This window comes from Hirundo rustica, chromosome Z (genome assembly GCF_015227805.2).
Source record: "Hirundo rustica isolate bHirRus1 chromosome Z, bHirRus1.pri.v3, whole genome shotgun sequence".
NCBI classification, from domain to species: domain Eukaryota; kingdom Metazoa; phylum Chordata; class Aves; order Passeriformes; family Hirundinidae; genus Hirundo; species Hirundo rustica.
Genome location: NC_053488.1, coordinates 1,205,673 through 1,222,913, shown reverse-complemented (window position 1 = coordinate 1,222,913; position 17,241 = coordinate 1,205,673). Strand labels below are relative to the sequence as shown.

Genomic DNA, 17,241 nt, shown 5'->3' with positions numbered 1-17,241 from the left:
GAAGGGACGGCACCGAGCTGCTGCTCACAGAGGCTGGCCTGCTGAGATTCCCACCCACCCACCCACCCTGGGGGACAGCAGAGGCTGAAAGAACATCCCTGGGCTCCAGGCTCTTTGTAAGGGTGGGAGCTCACAAGCCCATCTGGACTTTCCCCTTGTCCAGGTGCTTCAGTCTCCATGACTCCCAGGGTTTCCACTCAAGCTCCTGCTCCACGGAAGGCAGGAACAGTTTGTGGGGACTCGCCCCCGGCAGAGGATGTGGAGCAGGGAATGCCTAAAGGCAGGGTGAGAGGGGCAAAAGGAAACAACCACCTTTATTTCCAGAGGCATGGGAGATGAAAAGGGTGGGAAATAGAATAGGAAAACCCAAGGACTGGCTTTCTCTTCATATTTTCCCCCTCACCGGCTGGCACAGGCCACCTGTGTCCCAGCAGAGAGCACAAGCTTGGCCCGGTATTTGTGGGACAGGGTCAAACAGGAGCCGTGTCCCCAGCACTGGGATTCCTTCAGGCTGAAGTTTGGAGAAAAAGGAACAAAACCAGAAACAACCCAGTGGGTTTTGGGCAGCCAGCACCTCCAGCCTTGGGCTGACGGGGTGCATCCAAACCGGAGCCACAGGCACCGATCCAAGCCAACGGAGCCCAGGGGTCAGGATGATCCCAGCCAGGTGTCACCCACCCCAGAGAGGCCCCACTCAGGGCTGGGGTGGTGCTCCCTCCACTGACCCCACTCCACACTCACTCAGAGCAGCATCTCTCCAGCCTGCCTCATCCACGCCACAAAAAAAGCCACTTGGCACAGTTTGGGATCAAGTGTACATTTTTATTTTTTAATGGAACATAGACTCCTTTAGAAAAAGAAACATTCAGCTGGATGATAACACCCATAGAAAAAAAAAAAAAAAAAACAAAACAAAACACCAATCTTGTGTTCTCTCTCTTTTTTTTTTTCTTTTTTTAAATTTGGCATTTGTTATCTGCATTTATATTAAAGCAAAGTGCATCTTTCTTACTTTTTTCTCGTTTATACACATTGCACAATACATAAATAATGATGCTTATAAAACGTCTTTATATTTACAAGTAATAATATATTTATATATAACATAAAATACATTTTTTTCTTTAATAAATCTCAGGGTTTTTTAAGGAGTCCTTTCTTTTGTGTGGGTGTTTTTCCAAAGCACTACAATGCTAAAGTTCCAAGAAGAATGCTCTCTTGTTCAATTAAACCTTTATATTTAGAAAAATAGCTTATGTTAAGGTCTAAACATGCTCATTGAGCTAAGAACAGTGTAAAAGTATCATACTCGTGTATGAATTCAAGAAGAAATGAAAGCACAACTGCATTTCCAGATAAGATGGTACCTGGATAACCTGATCTAAAGCAGGTTACGACACACCGACTGTTGTGAACACTTTTTCTCTTGTTTTCCCCACTCGTTTTTCTTTAGTTTTGTTTTAACCTTTTTTTTTTCTTTCTTTCTTTTTTTCTTTTTTAAAGGTTTACAATTCTGTCACTTTGCACCTCAGCTCAAAACGATCAAGCACGGGCCATGCCCGAAGTCCCTCCGCTGTTGTTTTCTCCCCTTACATCAATCCACGATCATAAAAAACATAGAAAAAGCAGTGGAACAATGGACACAGTGACAAGACATGAACCCAGCAACAAGAGAAACACAAAAGGTCGGCAAAAGACCTGTCTGGGAAGGTTTTTGCACCATCCTTCGGCGGCAACGCGGGGTCAGCACTGCTGGGGAAGGGTTCTCGGTGTCACCGTCGCTGGCAAGGTGGTGCGTACAAAAATACAGTCATCTCCTTGTGTTGTCCAAAAGAAGGAGCTGTAACATAGAGCTAGTGGCTTTCAAATCCGTCGATCCCCATTGGATAATCCTTTTGAGAGGCGTGAAGTAATTATCTCATGTGATCTATCCCCACTGCACCCTTCTCTCGCCCTTCTGAGAGTTATTGGTCATTCACACTTTTAAAAAATAGATATATTTATCAAAATACCCCAAAGGCAAAAACAACGACAACAACAACAAAAAAAAAACCCAACAAACAAACGAACAAAAAAAAAAAACAACCTCTCATAAGCTATTTCTCAAAACGAAGAAGGGCGAACAAAACGAAACAAAACAAAACAAAAAAAACACAAACAAACGAAAAATAAGAGTCTGCATGAAAAGCAAGCACTCAGAAGGAAGTAATAGCAGCAAAGGAGTATAGATGTCATGAGTTCACTATGTCTCGAGTCATCGGTTGTTGAAAATAACCTCCAACCAGCAGGGGCAGCTGCTGATGAACTGTCTCGTGTAGCACTGGCCCCAGCCTTTCACAAAGCTGATCTGCACGGTAAATCCGGTCCATGGCTGCTGCGTGAACTCGTGGTCGTTGGGTCTCTGCAAGGTGTACGCCTTCTCGTAGTCGAAAGCCTTGATGGAAAACCCTGGGAACACTTTGTGGACCAGCAACGTCCTGGAGTCGGGGTTGTCCAGTGTGGCCGACTTGATGAAGATGGGGTAACTGCTGCGGTTGTACACCCACACGCCGTCCACTTCCTTGGTGAGCTGGATGCCGTAGCCGATCTTGCTGCGCACCTTCTGCACCAGTTGGCTTTTGTTGTCTGAGTTGAGCTGTCCGAGGCAGAAACCATTCCCCTGAGGTAGATCATAGAAGATATCCAGGGAGGGCTCTTGGACAGAGTACAGCCGACCCACGCGTGTCTTCTCTTCCCAGTATGCCACCACACACCAGTGTGACCTATCCCCTGGCTCCTGAAGAACTTGAGAATCTGAGGAAAAACAGGGAAAGAAATAAAAAAGGGAGAGGTTTAGCATCAAGGGAACCAGCAGAGCCTTGCCTGCCCACGTCTTCACAGCCCTCTCCACGCATACATCGATGTCCACAGTGCATACGCCATTTCCAAAAAAAACATTTCCAGGTTTGAGGCATTCCTGTGTTGTTTCAGTGTCTAGATCTAGTTGGATTTACAGGTCCTGAATGACATTGTCAATGACGATGTCACAACCTCACACAAACCAGCACCAGGACCACCTCCCGCGCCAACAGGAGAGGTGAGATTCTAATGCAACCAAACACCTGAATCCCCTATGGAATGATGGGTTCACCAAACACCAGAATCCCCGATGGAATGATGGATTCACCAAACACTCGATTCACCTACAGAATGATGGGTTCACCAAACACCTGAATCCCCTACGGAATGATGGGTTCACCAACACCTGAATCCCCTACGGAATGATGGGTTCACCAACACCTGAATCCCCTACAGAATGCTGGGTTCACCAACACCTGAATCCCCTACGGAATGATGGGTTCACCAACACCTGAATCCCCTACAGAATGCTGGGTTCACCAACACCTGAATCCCCTACGGAATGATGGGTTCACCAACACCTGAATCCCCTACGGAATAATGGATTCGCCAAACACTCAATTCACCTACAGAATGATGGATTCACCAAACACCTGAATCCCCTGCTGAATGATGGGTTCACCAAACACTCGATTCACCTACAGAATGATGGGTTCACCAAACACCTGAATCCCCTATGGAATGATGGGTTCACCAAACACCAGAATCCCCGATGGAATGATGGATTCACCAAACACTAGATTCACCTACAGAATGATGGGTACACCAAACACCTGAATCCCCTACGGAATGATGGATTCACCAAACACTCAATTCACCTACAGAATGATGGATTCACCAAACACCTGAATCCCCTGCTGAATGATGGATTCACCAAACACTCGATTCACCTACGGAATGATAGATTCACCAACACCTGAATCCCCTACAGAATCACGGATTCACCAACACCTGAATCCCCTGCTGAATGATGGGTTCACCAAACACTCGATTCACCTACAGAATGATGGGTTCACCAAACACCTGAATCCCCTATGGAATGATGGGTTCACCAAACACCAGAATCCCCTGCTGAATGATGGGTTCACCAAACACTCGATTCACCTACAGAATGATGGGTTCACCAAACACCTGAATCCTCTACAGAATGATGGGTTCACCAAACATCTGAATCCCCTACGGAATGATGGGTTCACCAAACACCTGACTCCCCTACAGAATGATGGATTTAACTCCATAAATGACAATCTGCTGTACACAGACACTGAAAAAAAATGAAGTGCTTCTTCAAAAACCACACTGAAAGCCACCCCACGGGACCAGAAGGGATGAGAATTTGACTGCTCTGGTTCATGGGACTTTTCCCTGCCTGCAGGGCCCGGGTGATGGACAGTATGGGGACATGAGATGCCACCCTAACTGACAGGAAGTGCCAACAGATAAGAGGGACCCAAACAATCTCACACACGTTAACAAAAACAGCCTAAAAACTTGCAAAAAGGACGTAGAAATTCATTCGTGCAGCCTCCTTCTCTCAACTCCCTTTCCCATTGTTACCCCATGCAGCACGGCGATGATGTAGGAGGAAAAAGCAAGGCAGGAGGAGGGAAAAAAAAAAATGTGAGAAAGCCTTTTCCTGATGGAGGATCCCCAGCAGCCTGGCGCTGCTCGGCGGGTAATTCCTTCCAGCCTCAGCAGGCATGTTAAGACCTGGGAACTATTCATCTCTATAATAGTATTTAAAAAAAAAAAAAAAAAAAATCAAGCTGGGAATGCGAGTTAGTGAGCACTACCAAAATAATCCCCTGAACTATGAGAGAAACTACTGGAGCTGGGATGGCGGGTGACCCAACAAGCAAAAGCTCTTCCTGCAGCCCCCCCAAAACCCTTCCCTCCCAGGGCAGCATGCTGGCTGCCTGCTCTCTCTATTATTTTTCTATTAATAAGCCCATTTTTCCCAGTTTTCCTCCCCCATCGTGTTCAAGCCCCGCACTGTGCTTTTAAGAGAGAAGAAGGGAAAAAAAAAAGAAAAAAAAAGAAAGAAAAAAAAAAAAAGAGAAAAAAAAAAAAAAAGCCCAGCCGCACACTTTTAATTTCCTCATTTCTATGCCAGCAAGGAAAATATTTCTCCTTTCTGTTTTTGCCTGGCTGGAGGCAGCTACTAAAAATGGGCCTGACTGTGTACATCTCAAAATAGGGACCCTCGTTCCCAGGTTAAGCCAGGGGTGGGGGTTCAGGTCATGCTGGGGTGGTCCCCGGGACAGCTTCTGTGGAGGTGCACCCCAGTTTGTCCTTCCACCCCCTTCTTTGGTGCCTCACAAGACATTGCTCTGGGTAACCTTATGTCCTGCGGAAACCTGGGACTGAGGAGGGGCAGGGAGGGCAGTTTGGGCTACTTCCTCCCCACCAACCCAGACGGGGTGTCCTCCATGCAAAAGTGCATCCAGACGGGCAAGAAACACCCCCAGGATGGAGGTTCCACCTCCTGCCTGGGTGAGAGAGGAATCTGGGAGGGATGCTTCTGGATCCAGGAGAAGGATGCTCCTCACTCGAAAGGGAGGGGTCTCTGTTGACCACCCTTTACCTCCCTCCTCACTGTCAGCCTGCCAGTGAATGTTCAGAGCCTTCTGGGTTTTGTTTTACAGCAGTTGAGGGAATTTTGGAGCCATTGGACCCTTGCTGAAATTCCTATAGGTTTTTACCGATTCAAACATAAAATTATCCCTTTCAGGAAGTATCAGGGGGAAAGAAGGATTTCTTCCACCTGGATTTTGTTCTTGCATTAGTGACAACCACGTAACAACTAGACCACTGCTGCTTACAGAGAGCTGTTTAACTGCTGGAGCATTTAAGGAAAAGAAAAAAAAAACCAAACTACCAATAATAATAATTTTTTTTTAAAAAGGGAAAAAAAAAGAAAAAAAAAAAGAAAACTGCCTTGGCGATGAATGAACAGACCTTTATGGAGGGCTGGAAGTTCATGAATGAATCCCACTAGGTTTCTGAATGACACGGGGTGACCAGACCTCAAGGATGAATCTTAGGTAATCCGGGATGTTTGAGTGTTGTTTTTTTTTTTTTTTAAGGAGCTGATGCCAGCACACAGAATAAATATGCCAGAGCCTCTTCCGTTTGTGGGCTCCGGCTGTTGACTGCATGTCTAGTCAAAAATCCATGAGAATATAAGGGCTGAGCTCGGATAAACAGGCTCAGGCCTCCCTGCCAGCCACCACCAAAGCTGCTGTTTTTGCAGTTGTCGGGACCCTGGAGGAGCACACCCTCCCCTTGCTCCCACCCGCTTCCCTGGTTCTGGCGTGCGCCAGGAAAAGGGCTGGGAAAAGCCAGTGGCATCACTCCGACAGGAGAGGAGGTGGCGGGAGAGAAGGAAAAAGTGACTCAAGAGATGCTTCCTACAGCGACAGACTTTTTCTTTTTTTTTTTTTTCCCCCTCCTAAAAAGCTTTTTTTGGTGGCAATAATCGCGGATCTGTGCCAATGAAACATTACGCTCAAACTCAAAACACCCTGCTGGGTTCACCCTGTCCAGCCTGGGGTCACGGCGGGCTCCCACCATCCAGCTCCCATCATCCAGCTCCCATCTCCGCCTGCTGCAAACCCACACAAAATCCCAGATCCCAGGAAAACCCACAGCCACACATCCTCGTGTGCGACAGCCCGTAGATGGCTGCAAACCCTTCGGGACCCCTGTTTTGAGTTAAAAGCATCATTTTTTCACGAGCTCCTCGGCGCAAACACGTCCCTTTCTAAATGCCTGGAAAACTCCCAGCAAACTGGGAGCGTTCCCATATCCCAGCAAACAATGATAATTCTTAATGCTATAAACGTCTGCACTATTATTTCGTTATTAAGGATCCCTCCGTTTGCTGCTATCGCTGGGTTATTTGGATTTTCCATGGTTTCCATTAGAGCCCGCCCGGAGGCTCCAGCAGGCTCCCCCCGGCGCGTTGTGCAAGCTCATTGTGAAAAAATAATGGTATAGAAATAACTGAAAATAAAGTGAATTTCCCCTCAGGAATTTAGGGAGTCAGTGGCGCTGACCACTCGCAGTCAGGTCTAGAGAGAGGAGCCATTCACATCGGCTCCTCACAGAGGGGAGAAATCAATGCAGCGCCCCAGAGCCCCTTGGGGTAACATTTTTGGTAATTTTGGTGCAGATGGTTCATCGCTAGTGATGCCCCAGGCACAACCATATTACACCATACCCCGTTCCCACTGGAAAACTCACTTCTTCCCCCCATATTTTTAACGCCTTCCTGGATTTTCCTGAGGGGCTGCCCCAGTTTTGCCAATGTATCCATCGTCCTCCACAAAAACATCATCCCTGCTAAGTCCCAACACGCCAACCAGCACGAGAGGCTGTGGGGCTCCTCACCACTCGCCTTGGCCTCCAAAACCATCAAGTCCTGCCTGAATTTTCTCAATAAAACACCACAGTCGGGATTTCTCCTCACTGGGGGTGTGCACGTCACTGTCTGCGGTCTCAGGACACGATCCTGCTGAAAATGCTTCATCCATGCAGAAATCCAGGAGGATGGGATACCAAAGCAACAAACACCACCCCCCCCCCCCCCCCCAAAAAAAAACCTGACAGCTGCAGAAACAACAGTGAGTAGGGGACATTCACACCACAGAAACACCAAAATTTATCGAGTCCCACACTTGGTTCTTCCAAGCTATGGCAGAAGGACTCACAACTCTCCCTGCTTGGTAGCGGCGGGAAATTTCTGGTGTGGCTTTTCTCTCCATCTCATGGTGAGTTTTACGTTGATGAAGGTGTGCCATCTATACTTTTTTTCTTTCCAAGCTCCAGCAGTTTTCTGATGAGTTTGGGAAGAAAAAAAACTCTCCTTTTTTTTTTTAATTTGCAGAGACCCAAAGCATTTTAGCAAAACTGGATTTAAAAAATAGTAATAATAAACTGGAACAGCACAGCTCCAGTCCTGGGGTTGTTTTAGATCTCTTGCCCTTCGGATGTCAGCCTTGCCCCAGTGCCAAGTTCATGAATGTAAAGAGGAGCTAGGCTGGGGATCTTCTGGTTTTGTTCTGGTTTGATTTGTTTTTTTTTAAGCTAAAGGTTTTCCTGTGGTCAAACAACCTCAAAAGAAAAGAGCAAGTTTAGCACTGATCTCTCTGACCCACCAGGACTGCTCCCAGCTCATCACGTCAAGGGCTGTCAAAATTATCTGTATCTGTGACAACAACTCAGCATTGAAAATGGGAATGGAATGGCCTTACTGATGAGGATTTTAAATGCCTTTAATAATTGGATCTTTCATCAGTGACACCAGGCTGAGATGCAAATTAAACTATCCAAATGTAGAAGTGTTCCGAACTATGTATGTACACTTTTTGTACATATAGATTTATCTTCCCAAAAAACCAGTTTTGGTCCTGAACACCTTCTCATGCTCTTCCTAAAGTTCTCAGCATCTCACACCCTCCTCTGCCTCATTCTTTAGTCTGGATTTCCCACCAAACATCAACCCTGGCACAACACTCACCATGGTAGCATTTACCATGAACGGCTAACAGAAGTCTCCTCATTTTCAAAAATGGTTTGGGCTCGAAGAGACCCTAAAGATCATCTCCTTCCACTCCCTGCCATGGGCAGGGACACCTCCCACTGTCCCAGGCTGCTCCAAGCCCTGTCCAGCCTGGTCTTGCACACTGCCAGGGATCCAGGAGCAGCCACAGCTGCTCTGGGCACCCTGTGCCAGGGCCTCAACACCCTCCCAGACACCAATTCCTTCCCAGGATCCCAGCTGTGCCTGCCCTCTGGCACTGGGAGCCATTCCCTGGGTGCTGTCCCTGGGTGCCTTGTCCCCAGTCCCTCTGCAGCTCTCCTGGAGCCCCTTCAGGCCCTGGCAGGGGCTCGGAGCTCTCCCTGGAGCCTTCTCTTGTGCAGCTGAGCAGCCCCAGCTGTGCCAGGCTGGCTCCAGAGCAGAGGGGCTCCAGCCCTGGCAGCATCTCCGTGGCCTCCTCTGCGCTGGCTGCAGCAGCTCCAGGTCCTTGTGCTGCTGGGATACTCAAAGACCTGGAGAGAACCCTGCCTGGCTTCCCAGGAGACACCTTTCTGCTGGAAAATAAGTGCCCTGGGCGCTGCCAAGGAGCAGATGAGCACATTACAGCCCTTCCTCCTTTATCCACCCAGAGCACACACGGAGGGCACTTGTGCTTGGAAAAAAAAAATGTCTGGACTGGTGTCAGCACAACGTGTCTGGCTGGGGCCGGGGCTGAGACCAAGCTCAGCATGTCTACGCCTGATAATCTCTCTTGGCTGACCTTAGGTGGCATTTGTGTGTCCGGGACAGTGCCATGACCCTCATCGTCTCCTACTCTTGGGGACGCAAGAGACGGAGATACAAAACCCAGAGGTTTCCATGGGGTTTTAAACGCTCTTCTGGAGGGCCCACAGGACTGGCAAGTGCTGGTTTTGTAGGATCGCAGAAAAAACATCCCCCTGACCTCTTACTTGAGAAGTGGAAGGCATTATTACCTCCAGGTGAGGAGAACACAGAGCGTAGTGTGCTCAACAAAACAAAGAAAAACATGCACCCAAAAAGGGTAATCCCACTTCCTTTCTAGTCTCTCAGGCGACTTAGAGGGTGGAATAACAGAACAAAACATGAAAAAAAAAAAAAAAAAACCAAAAAAACCCAAACCAATCAAATAGATAAACAAAACAAAGAGAAATACCTAAAAGCTAGATTTCCAGGTACATTCAAAAGCAAAGGGGGGGAGAAAAAAAAAAAAAAAAAAAGTCGAAATTAAAGGCTAAATCCACATTAAAGGATAAATCCTGCTGCAGAAAAGGAGTTTTGTGCCTTTAACAAGTTTGTGGGCAGCCTGGAGGCTCCACCCACAGCAGGGCTTGCCCCAAACCTTTCGCAGCTCCCAGCACAGGAGGTTTGCAGGAGAAACAAACCCTCGCCTTCTGCAGGGATGGCACCGCCCTGGGGTCCCCCAGCACAAGAGCCCCCAAGAGCTGAGACGTCAACAACTGCTTAGGGAGCCTTTAATCTGTGGATTATTGACATGATAGACCATAACATCTCTTCAGGAGCCATTACAGCCCATCGTGTCAGTAGGTACTTATGCAGTCCCTAATCCGTGGATTGACAGGCTGGACCATAAATTTGTGTCTATGTCTAATTAGACGGCTCTTATTACTCAGCATATACGGCGGTCATGCAGGCTAAAGAGCCTTAAGATTACTTTTTTTTTTTTTTTTAATTTATTAGCTAGTTGTCCAATCAATCACTCAAATGGCTCCTTGTTCCTTGCGAAAATCAGTCAGCCTTGCACGAAAATAAATGCTAAGTTCCACCGCAAGATTTCAATTTGCTGATGTTTACTAAGATTGAGTCTGATGAGGTCAAGCAGGATAAAATATGGCAGAAGCCATCAGGGGAAGGAGCCTCACATTTCCCTGTTTTTCCCAGGCTTTGGTTTAGGTCGGTATCAACGCTGACCTGAAAGTTTGGGAGGGGTTTGCTCCGTCCCCAGGTGACCCAACCGAAAACTGCCCACAGCTGGGAATCCCCCTTGTGAAATCAGGACAAAAATGAGGTCAGGTGAGATGGTGGGTAGAGATGATTCACCCCCGAGGACATCCCCTCGGATTCCCACCACAGCTTGGTGGAGCCCTGAGTCAGCCCTCCCCCAACCTGGAACCCAGCCCTGACCTTCTCGAGGGTGAATTCAGCGAGAATGTAAAAGTGAGAAAGGAGGAAAGAAGGGAGGGAGGAAAGAAGGGAGGGAGGAAAGAAGGGAGGGAGGAAAGAAGGAAAAGAAAGAAGCCCTGCAAGCATGTTGTTGCAGACCTGCAGAGACTCAAGAGCAAACACCACTGCAGCAGATGCCAAAAGTGGTTGCCCAAATGATGGGCAAGGGGTAATATCCAAAAATATTTTTAAAAAACCATATTTGAAAGCGTGGGGTGATCCACGTCCCCTGCATTTACAGGATGGCACAGAAAGAACCCAAGTGAAACTGCTGAGTTCACGGAGTCCACCAAACCAGAAATTTGATTCATAAACATCCTATTAGTCACTGCTACTGTCTAATTACAGTGATTAATCAATTACCACGGCTAAAAACGACTCTAGAAGAGAAGAACCCTTTTCTTGTGACCATTCTCTTTAAAAGCAAGGCAAGGCTGGAGCTACAAGGTGGTGGGGCGGGCGGGGGGGTGGAAATATGCAGGCACACACCAAAAATGCCTGTCTGCCTGTCTCCAGTGGTTAGAGGAGCCAGCTGACTCCAGTTTCCTCCGTACCAGGCTTCAGGCCTCATCAGCCATGCAAATTATAGAGTACCGTGCTGTCTGAAGGCCGAATTTCGACTCAGCTCAGAGAAAAGCCTTAGAGGAAGGGTGGGGATGAAGAAGCCAGCCAAATCCATTCATATTTACAGTAAATGGGCCTCTTTGCTGTTGTTTAGTATACAGTCAGCCTAATTATTTTTGAAGTTTTAATTTAAAGAACCTTCTTTATCTGCCTCTCCTCCTGCACCCCTCAAAGGTGTGGGAAAACTTTTCCCTTGTTTCAAAAAAGCAGTAGGACGGGAATCCCTTCCCCAAGCTCCAACTCGAGCTGGGTGGGACAAAGGGGTGCTGCAAGAGGTGAGACCCTCCCAGAGCGGCCCTGCCAAAATCCATGGGGTTTTTAAGACTCCCGGGACTTCCAAAGAGTCACAGGCGCACGCAGATCCATGTGGAACCCTCCCAGAAATCCCATTTTTGCTGCATGTCGCTGCTCTGTGCTGGTGAGGACTCGCTGGCTCTGGCAGCGGCGCAGGTGCTCCACTGCCCTGTGTACTCTCCAACCTTCTCCCCCTCCTTGAGGCAACCCGAAATAATCTCACTTTTGTGACAAATCAGCCCAAGAGGCTTGTCTGGAGAACACAGCCCTCCACTAGATGCTGAGCTGGGAGCTCCAAGTGACTCAGGGCTGGTGCCAGCCCCAGCTCCCCGAGAGGAGCAGCCACCTTCAGCCTCAGCGGCTACCAGGACACACCTCTTCCCCACCCACACCCAACCCAGATCTCAACCAGAAACCTTCTGAGAAAGAGAAACCAGCACACAAAGGGCTCCTGACTTACTGCCATGCAAATCAGACCCCAGCCAGAGCTTGCCAAGAATTTCTCTCTCTCTCTCTCCTGGCTTGGGCTGTGCTGGGGGAGGCTCCTGTGGCAGCATCCTGCCCATCACCTTTCTGGGATAAATCCCGCCGCAGATGCCGAAGCCAGCAGAGGCCACTGGGCCATGCCAGCCGTGGGGTCACAGCCCGCCTCAGCACAGCCACCCCGCTGGGGTTTAGAGGGCGACCTTAAAAAGCTTTTTGCAATGAAAAATAAAGCTTCACTGTTTGGAGTCGGGGAAGGTCGCCCAGCACCCAGGGATCCTCAAGGGAGGGCAGGGATACAGCCCCCAGGAAAAGCCGCAGCTCTCCACTGACAACATGTAGCCGTGTGGGTTACACCTTAAAAACCTTGTTAAGACCTGAATAAAAACCGGAGAAGGGCGGTCGAGGATTTCCAAATGGATACTTAATACGCAGATGTGTGTTAGGGGTTTTCCCCCCCCCAGCCCCAACTGCATTACGCACACACACACATATACACAACACAGCATCGCTGCTGTTCTTATTCCAGTACTGAAAAAAAAAACCCAAAACCCTCCTCTCCCTGCAGCACACTGACCCAGAATTCTCCCCCAAAGACTGAAAGCAGACGTAAATACGTGTTTCTCTCCACACCAAAAAAAAGCCCACTTCCCCCAGCAACTTTTCCCAGAGCAGCATCTCCCTCGCCGAGATGTAAACCCACGGAAAAAGCAGAGCAGGAACAAAAGTCCTTTTCACGTCCGTCGTGCCCCGCTCCGTAACAATTATGAAAACTGTTTAGCTGGGCTGGCATTTGGAGCATTTACTGCATTCCTGCCAATAAATTCCAGTCCCGGATCCGATGGAAAAGGCTCCCTCCCTCCCCTTTCCCCTCCCTCCCTTGCCTTCATTCCTCCTGGCTTTCTTTACAACCTAATACCCTGTCGACGCGGGGCCAGGGCCTACTTAGGGGGAAAAAAAAACACCCAGCGCCAGACTGGAGACAGCAGGCAGACTGAAAAAGTTAATCATTACTTCTGTCTGCCTTCATAATCTAATCACGCCTATTCCTAAGAGCGGGGCGGCGGAGCACGCCGTACGCTGGATATATACATCCCGGGGTCACCGCCCAGGGGTGGACGGACGGACAGACGGACACACGGACAGCCCCGGCCCGGGCAGGGGGCAATCAAGGGATGGACAGACAGGAAGGATGGCGTTGGGAAGGAGCTCACAAGCCTGGCCATGCACACACACACACCCCTCCCCTCGCCTTTCACTTTGCTCTGGATTAATAACGTGTAGCAATTATGGAGAATATTATATTCATTAAGTAATTAACCCTCCCGGCGCTCCGGCGGAGCCGGCACCCCCTTCTCGCAGACAGAGGCCAGCAGAGGTTTGCCCCGGGCTATAAAACGGGGCAGGTCGGCAGCACACAGGTTTAAAAAAAATTTAAAAAAAAAAAAAAAAAAAAAAAAAAAAAAAAAGCGCCCCAAAACTCCTCATGGCTCATCTCATCCCACTTCTGGTGGGACAGCAGAGATGTGTCCCGAGCAGGGACCTGCCATGACCAGGGTGGCACCACCAACAGCCACCAGCATCCCGCCATGGGGACAAAACTCAGGGGATTTGAGTGATACCAACAGCCACCAGCATCCTCCCATGGGGACAAAACTCAGGGGATTTGAGGTGTCACCAACAGCCACCAGCATCCTCCCATGGGGACAAAACTCAAGGGATTTGGGGTGTCACCAACAGCCACCAGCATCCTGCCATGGGAAAAAAGCCCACAGGAACTGGGCATCACTGGGATGCAGCAGCATCCTCACATGGGACTGAAACCCAAGGAATTTGGGAATCACTAAGACCCAGGAGCATCCTCACGCAGGGATGAAGTCCAGGGAATCTGGGGCTTGGCAAGCCCAGCACCACATCAGCTCCTCCAGAAAATAACTGCTCTGCAGCTCCCAGGTGAGCCAAGGCTTCATGCTCTTGACACCCAGGATACATTTTCCATGCTTGGCTGTGACAAAGAACAGTAAAACTACAGGCCTCTGCTTATGATTTATGGGTTTGTTCCTTATCGTGAGCTAAAAAGTCTCAGACAGGCTTCCAAAGAAAATGAATTCATCAGTTCAAATGCAGTGATGTAACTTCAGGCTCCCAGCTCCTTTTCCAAATAAAACTCCTGTTACTTGATTCCCGCTCGAAGAATGATTTTATGCAGTTATTGACTCTGTCCTCTCTGCCTGGGAAGGTGCTGCCAGAGCCCAGCCACAGGGTCACTGACAGCTGTCCCGCGTGGGCGGGCAGGACCTCACCCCATGGCTTAATTTCTCCACTGTTTTGCCATTTTCCCTACTTTTCTACTCAAAACCTCACCTTGCACACCAGTGTGCAAACGGACAACTCAGCTCCTCTGGTATTATTTTGCATCTCCCACCATGGAGGGGGCTCATCCCCAGCAGCGACGCCTGGTAATTTTTATCACCCAAAAATTCGGCCCGTAGCCTTCCGTCACCAAAAACCACCGGACCCGCAGCCAACCCCGCCACTTGGAAAGTGGCAGAGGCCTGCATTTCCACCCCCTTCCCAACAGCCGAGTTTCTCCACCACAAAGTCACCTCTTGTTGAGGAGGTTCTGGTTTCTGCGAGCAAAATCTCTTCAGCCTGCGCAAGTATTGCACAGAGCTCTGGACAAATATGGAACGCATTCAATGTACAACGAGTATATTGAATGTATTAAACCTATGTATCTATGGAATATATACATTATATGTTGACTACATCTCACATAATTATTATATTTATATTGAATAAATGATCTCCACACATATTCAACCTATACATAGAGGCTGAATAGATTTTCCTCAGCATTTAACCATCTACAGCCCCACTTACCCCCTACATCTATAAAATACGTATCTGCGACTAGGGTTAAGAGCCCCAGCAGTTACTCCTTTAACGGCAAAATTTGCCTTTCCACATGCTCAGGGAGCCAGGACTTCACCCCAAAGCCGGCTCACCAAACCCCAGCACCCCAAGAGGGATCCATCCCGCTGAGGGAGGGTGAGGAAGGACCACGGAGCCAGGGACAGGCGAGCATCCCTAGGAGCATCCCCAGGACCTCCTGCAACCAGCCCATGGTGCCTCAGCGCTGCCAGCACAGCCCAACCAGGGAGGCTGAAGCCAGTAGGTTTTTTCTGTAGTGAGGTTAAAAGGGTAGAGAAGGGCTGAGCCAGCTCTTACAGGGTGGGTTTTTTTTTTCTGTTGGGTTTTCTTTTTTCCCTTTTTTTTTTTTTTTTCCTCCCCCTTGCAAGTTAAAACCAAGATAATGACACTGGGTGGGGACCAATTTGAAGGGCTGAGCAGCCAAACCAAAATTAGTCTCCCGGCCAAGAGCTTCCTAGGCCTCACAGTTTGGGGAAGGAAGCTGAGAAAAAAGCATGAAAAAAAAAAAAAAAAATAAAAAAATTCCTCGGGAAGCTGGACCGTCGCGCTCAAGCAAAGGTGACCCTGCTAGTCAAATATTTTTCAACATAACAAAAATAAAATCAAGTACTGGAGCAGCCTCCTTTGGAAAAGCAGGGCATATGAGATGGTGTTTTTTCCTCCTTTCTCCTTTTCTTTCTTTTCCCTCCCCTGGCACTTTCTTTCCTTTCACTAATAACTATGTTTTCTTGCCTTTTTTTTTTTCCTTGGCTCTTTCCTCATAAAAGACTGATGTAATTTCCTGTCTTGTCCCAATGTTTCCTGTTAATTAACAGGGTGAAAGTTATCATCACGCATTTAAACGGTAACCCGAAAGAAGGGAGGGGGAAAGGAAAAAAAAAAAAAAGAAAAAGAAAATAAAAAAGAAACGTGTGTTGCTGTCATCACATCCCCAGCAGCACAAAACACCCTGGAAAAAGCTTTTTGGAACTGATGGCTTGAGCCCATGGGCAAAGACCCCCCCGAAGGGTGGCAGCAGGTCTGTGCACAGGTGATCCAAGCCCCCACCCTCCCCTGGATGGGGATGGAAAATCCCTGCAATGCTTGCCCAGAAAACCTCGTTTCTTGCATTAAGAAGGAAAATAGAAGAAGGGAAACAAGGAGATGGAAAACAGGAAGAAGAAAGAAAAGAAGTAGAAGGAGGAAAAGAAGAAAAATGTAAGGGAGGAAAATGCAAAAAGGAGAAGGAAGAGGAAAAGAAGGAGAAGAAGAAGGAGAAAAGGTAGAAAAAAAAAGGGAAAACATGAAGAGAAAATGGAAGGAAAAAAAGCCGAAATAATTTTAAAAAAGAGAAATAAAATGAAGTAAAATATGTTGTAGAGAAAGAGGCAGACAGCAACACCCAAGATGTTGCATTTATTAAAAGAAGGTGAAGAATAAAGGGAAAAAAAAAAAAAAAAAAAACCCCAGGGGCTAATCCAAAGACAGCAGGCGGAAATCCTGTGAGCCGCCGAGCTCCTTCCCTTGCCCGCCCTCAGCCCCGTGCAGGATCAGGCTCCTCCGTGCCCTCTGTTCCTCAACAGCAGCCGTGACGCAGCCGGTACCCCGGCGGCACCGCGGCCACGCCGACGGGCGGGCGAAAACAAAGTGATTTAGGCAAAAAGCGAGGGTGGTTAGAGCAAGAGAACTGTGCCTCGGCGGTTAATAATATCCCGGCGCTGAAAATAAACCGGGAAGGAAGCTCCTTTGTGACAGTAGGCAGGCGGCCAGGCTGTGGCGCGGGTCATTCATGCCGGCGGGGGACGGCAGAGGGGCTGGCACCCACCCGCCGCTCAGCTGGAGCACAGCTGGCGCTGGGGACGGGGTCCCCGCGCACAGTTTTCTCCCGGGAGCCCCTAAAACGCGCTGCACCCCGCTGTGGGGCAGCGGGGAGGGTTGCGGTGTTGGCCGCCGTGGCTGGAAACAGGCATCCCTCCCCCCCACCCCATGCCCGTGGCAGGGAAACGCGTGTGGCTAATGTTACTGGTTCCTTTGGGGTAAGCGATACCCGCTGGCAGACAGTGGGGATGGAAACGATGCAGCCCACATCCCTGCCAGCCCCGGGGCTGCTCCTCTACGAGTGTTTTTGTCCCACTGAGTTTTAAATGTCCCCAGTGATCAAGTTGCCGGCGCTCAGCGGGACGGCCGCCGCGAGCAGGGCGCGGTTTTGAACAGGCATTCAGCTTCCAAAATTTCACCTTCCTAGCCTCTTTCTTCCCTAAAAAACGCCAGGCTGTGGGGTTAGA

The 17,241-nt window shown here is 48.8% G+C and overlaps 1 protein-coding gene across 3 annotated transcripts in view; it reads right to left on the bottom strand.

Annotated features, from left to right (window-relative positions):
* Positions 1-896: 896 nt before the first annotated feature.
* Positions 897-17,241, bottom strand: part of SMAD7 (SMAD family member 7) — a 29,589-nt gene continuing 13,244 nt past the window's right edge. For all 3 annotated transcript variants that reach the window (XM_040091216.2, XM_040091214.1, XM_040091215.1), the window contains one exon: positions 897-2,793. In XM_040091216.2, coding sequence (XP_039947150.1) covers positions 2,255-2,793 — 539 coding nt within the window. In that variant the 3' untranslated portion in view covers positions 897-2,254. The remainder of the gene's footprint in view (positions 2,794-17,241) is intronic.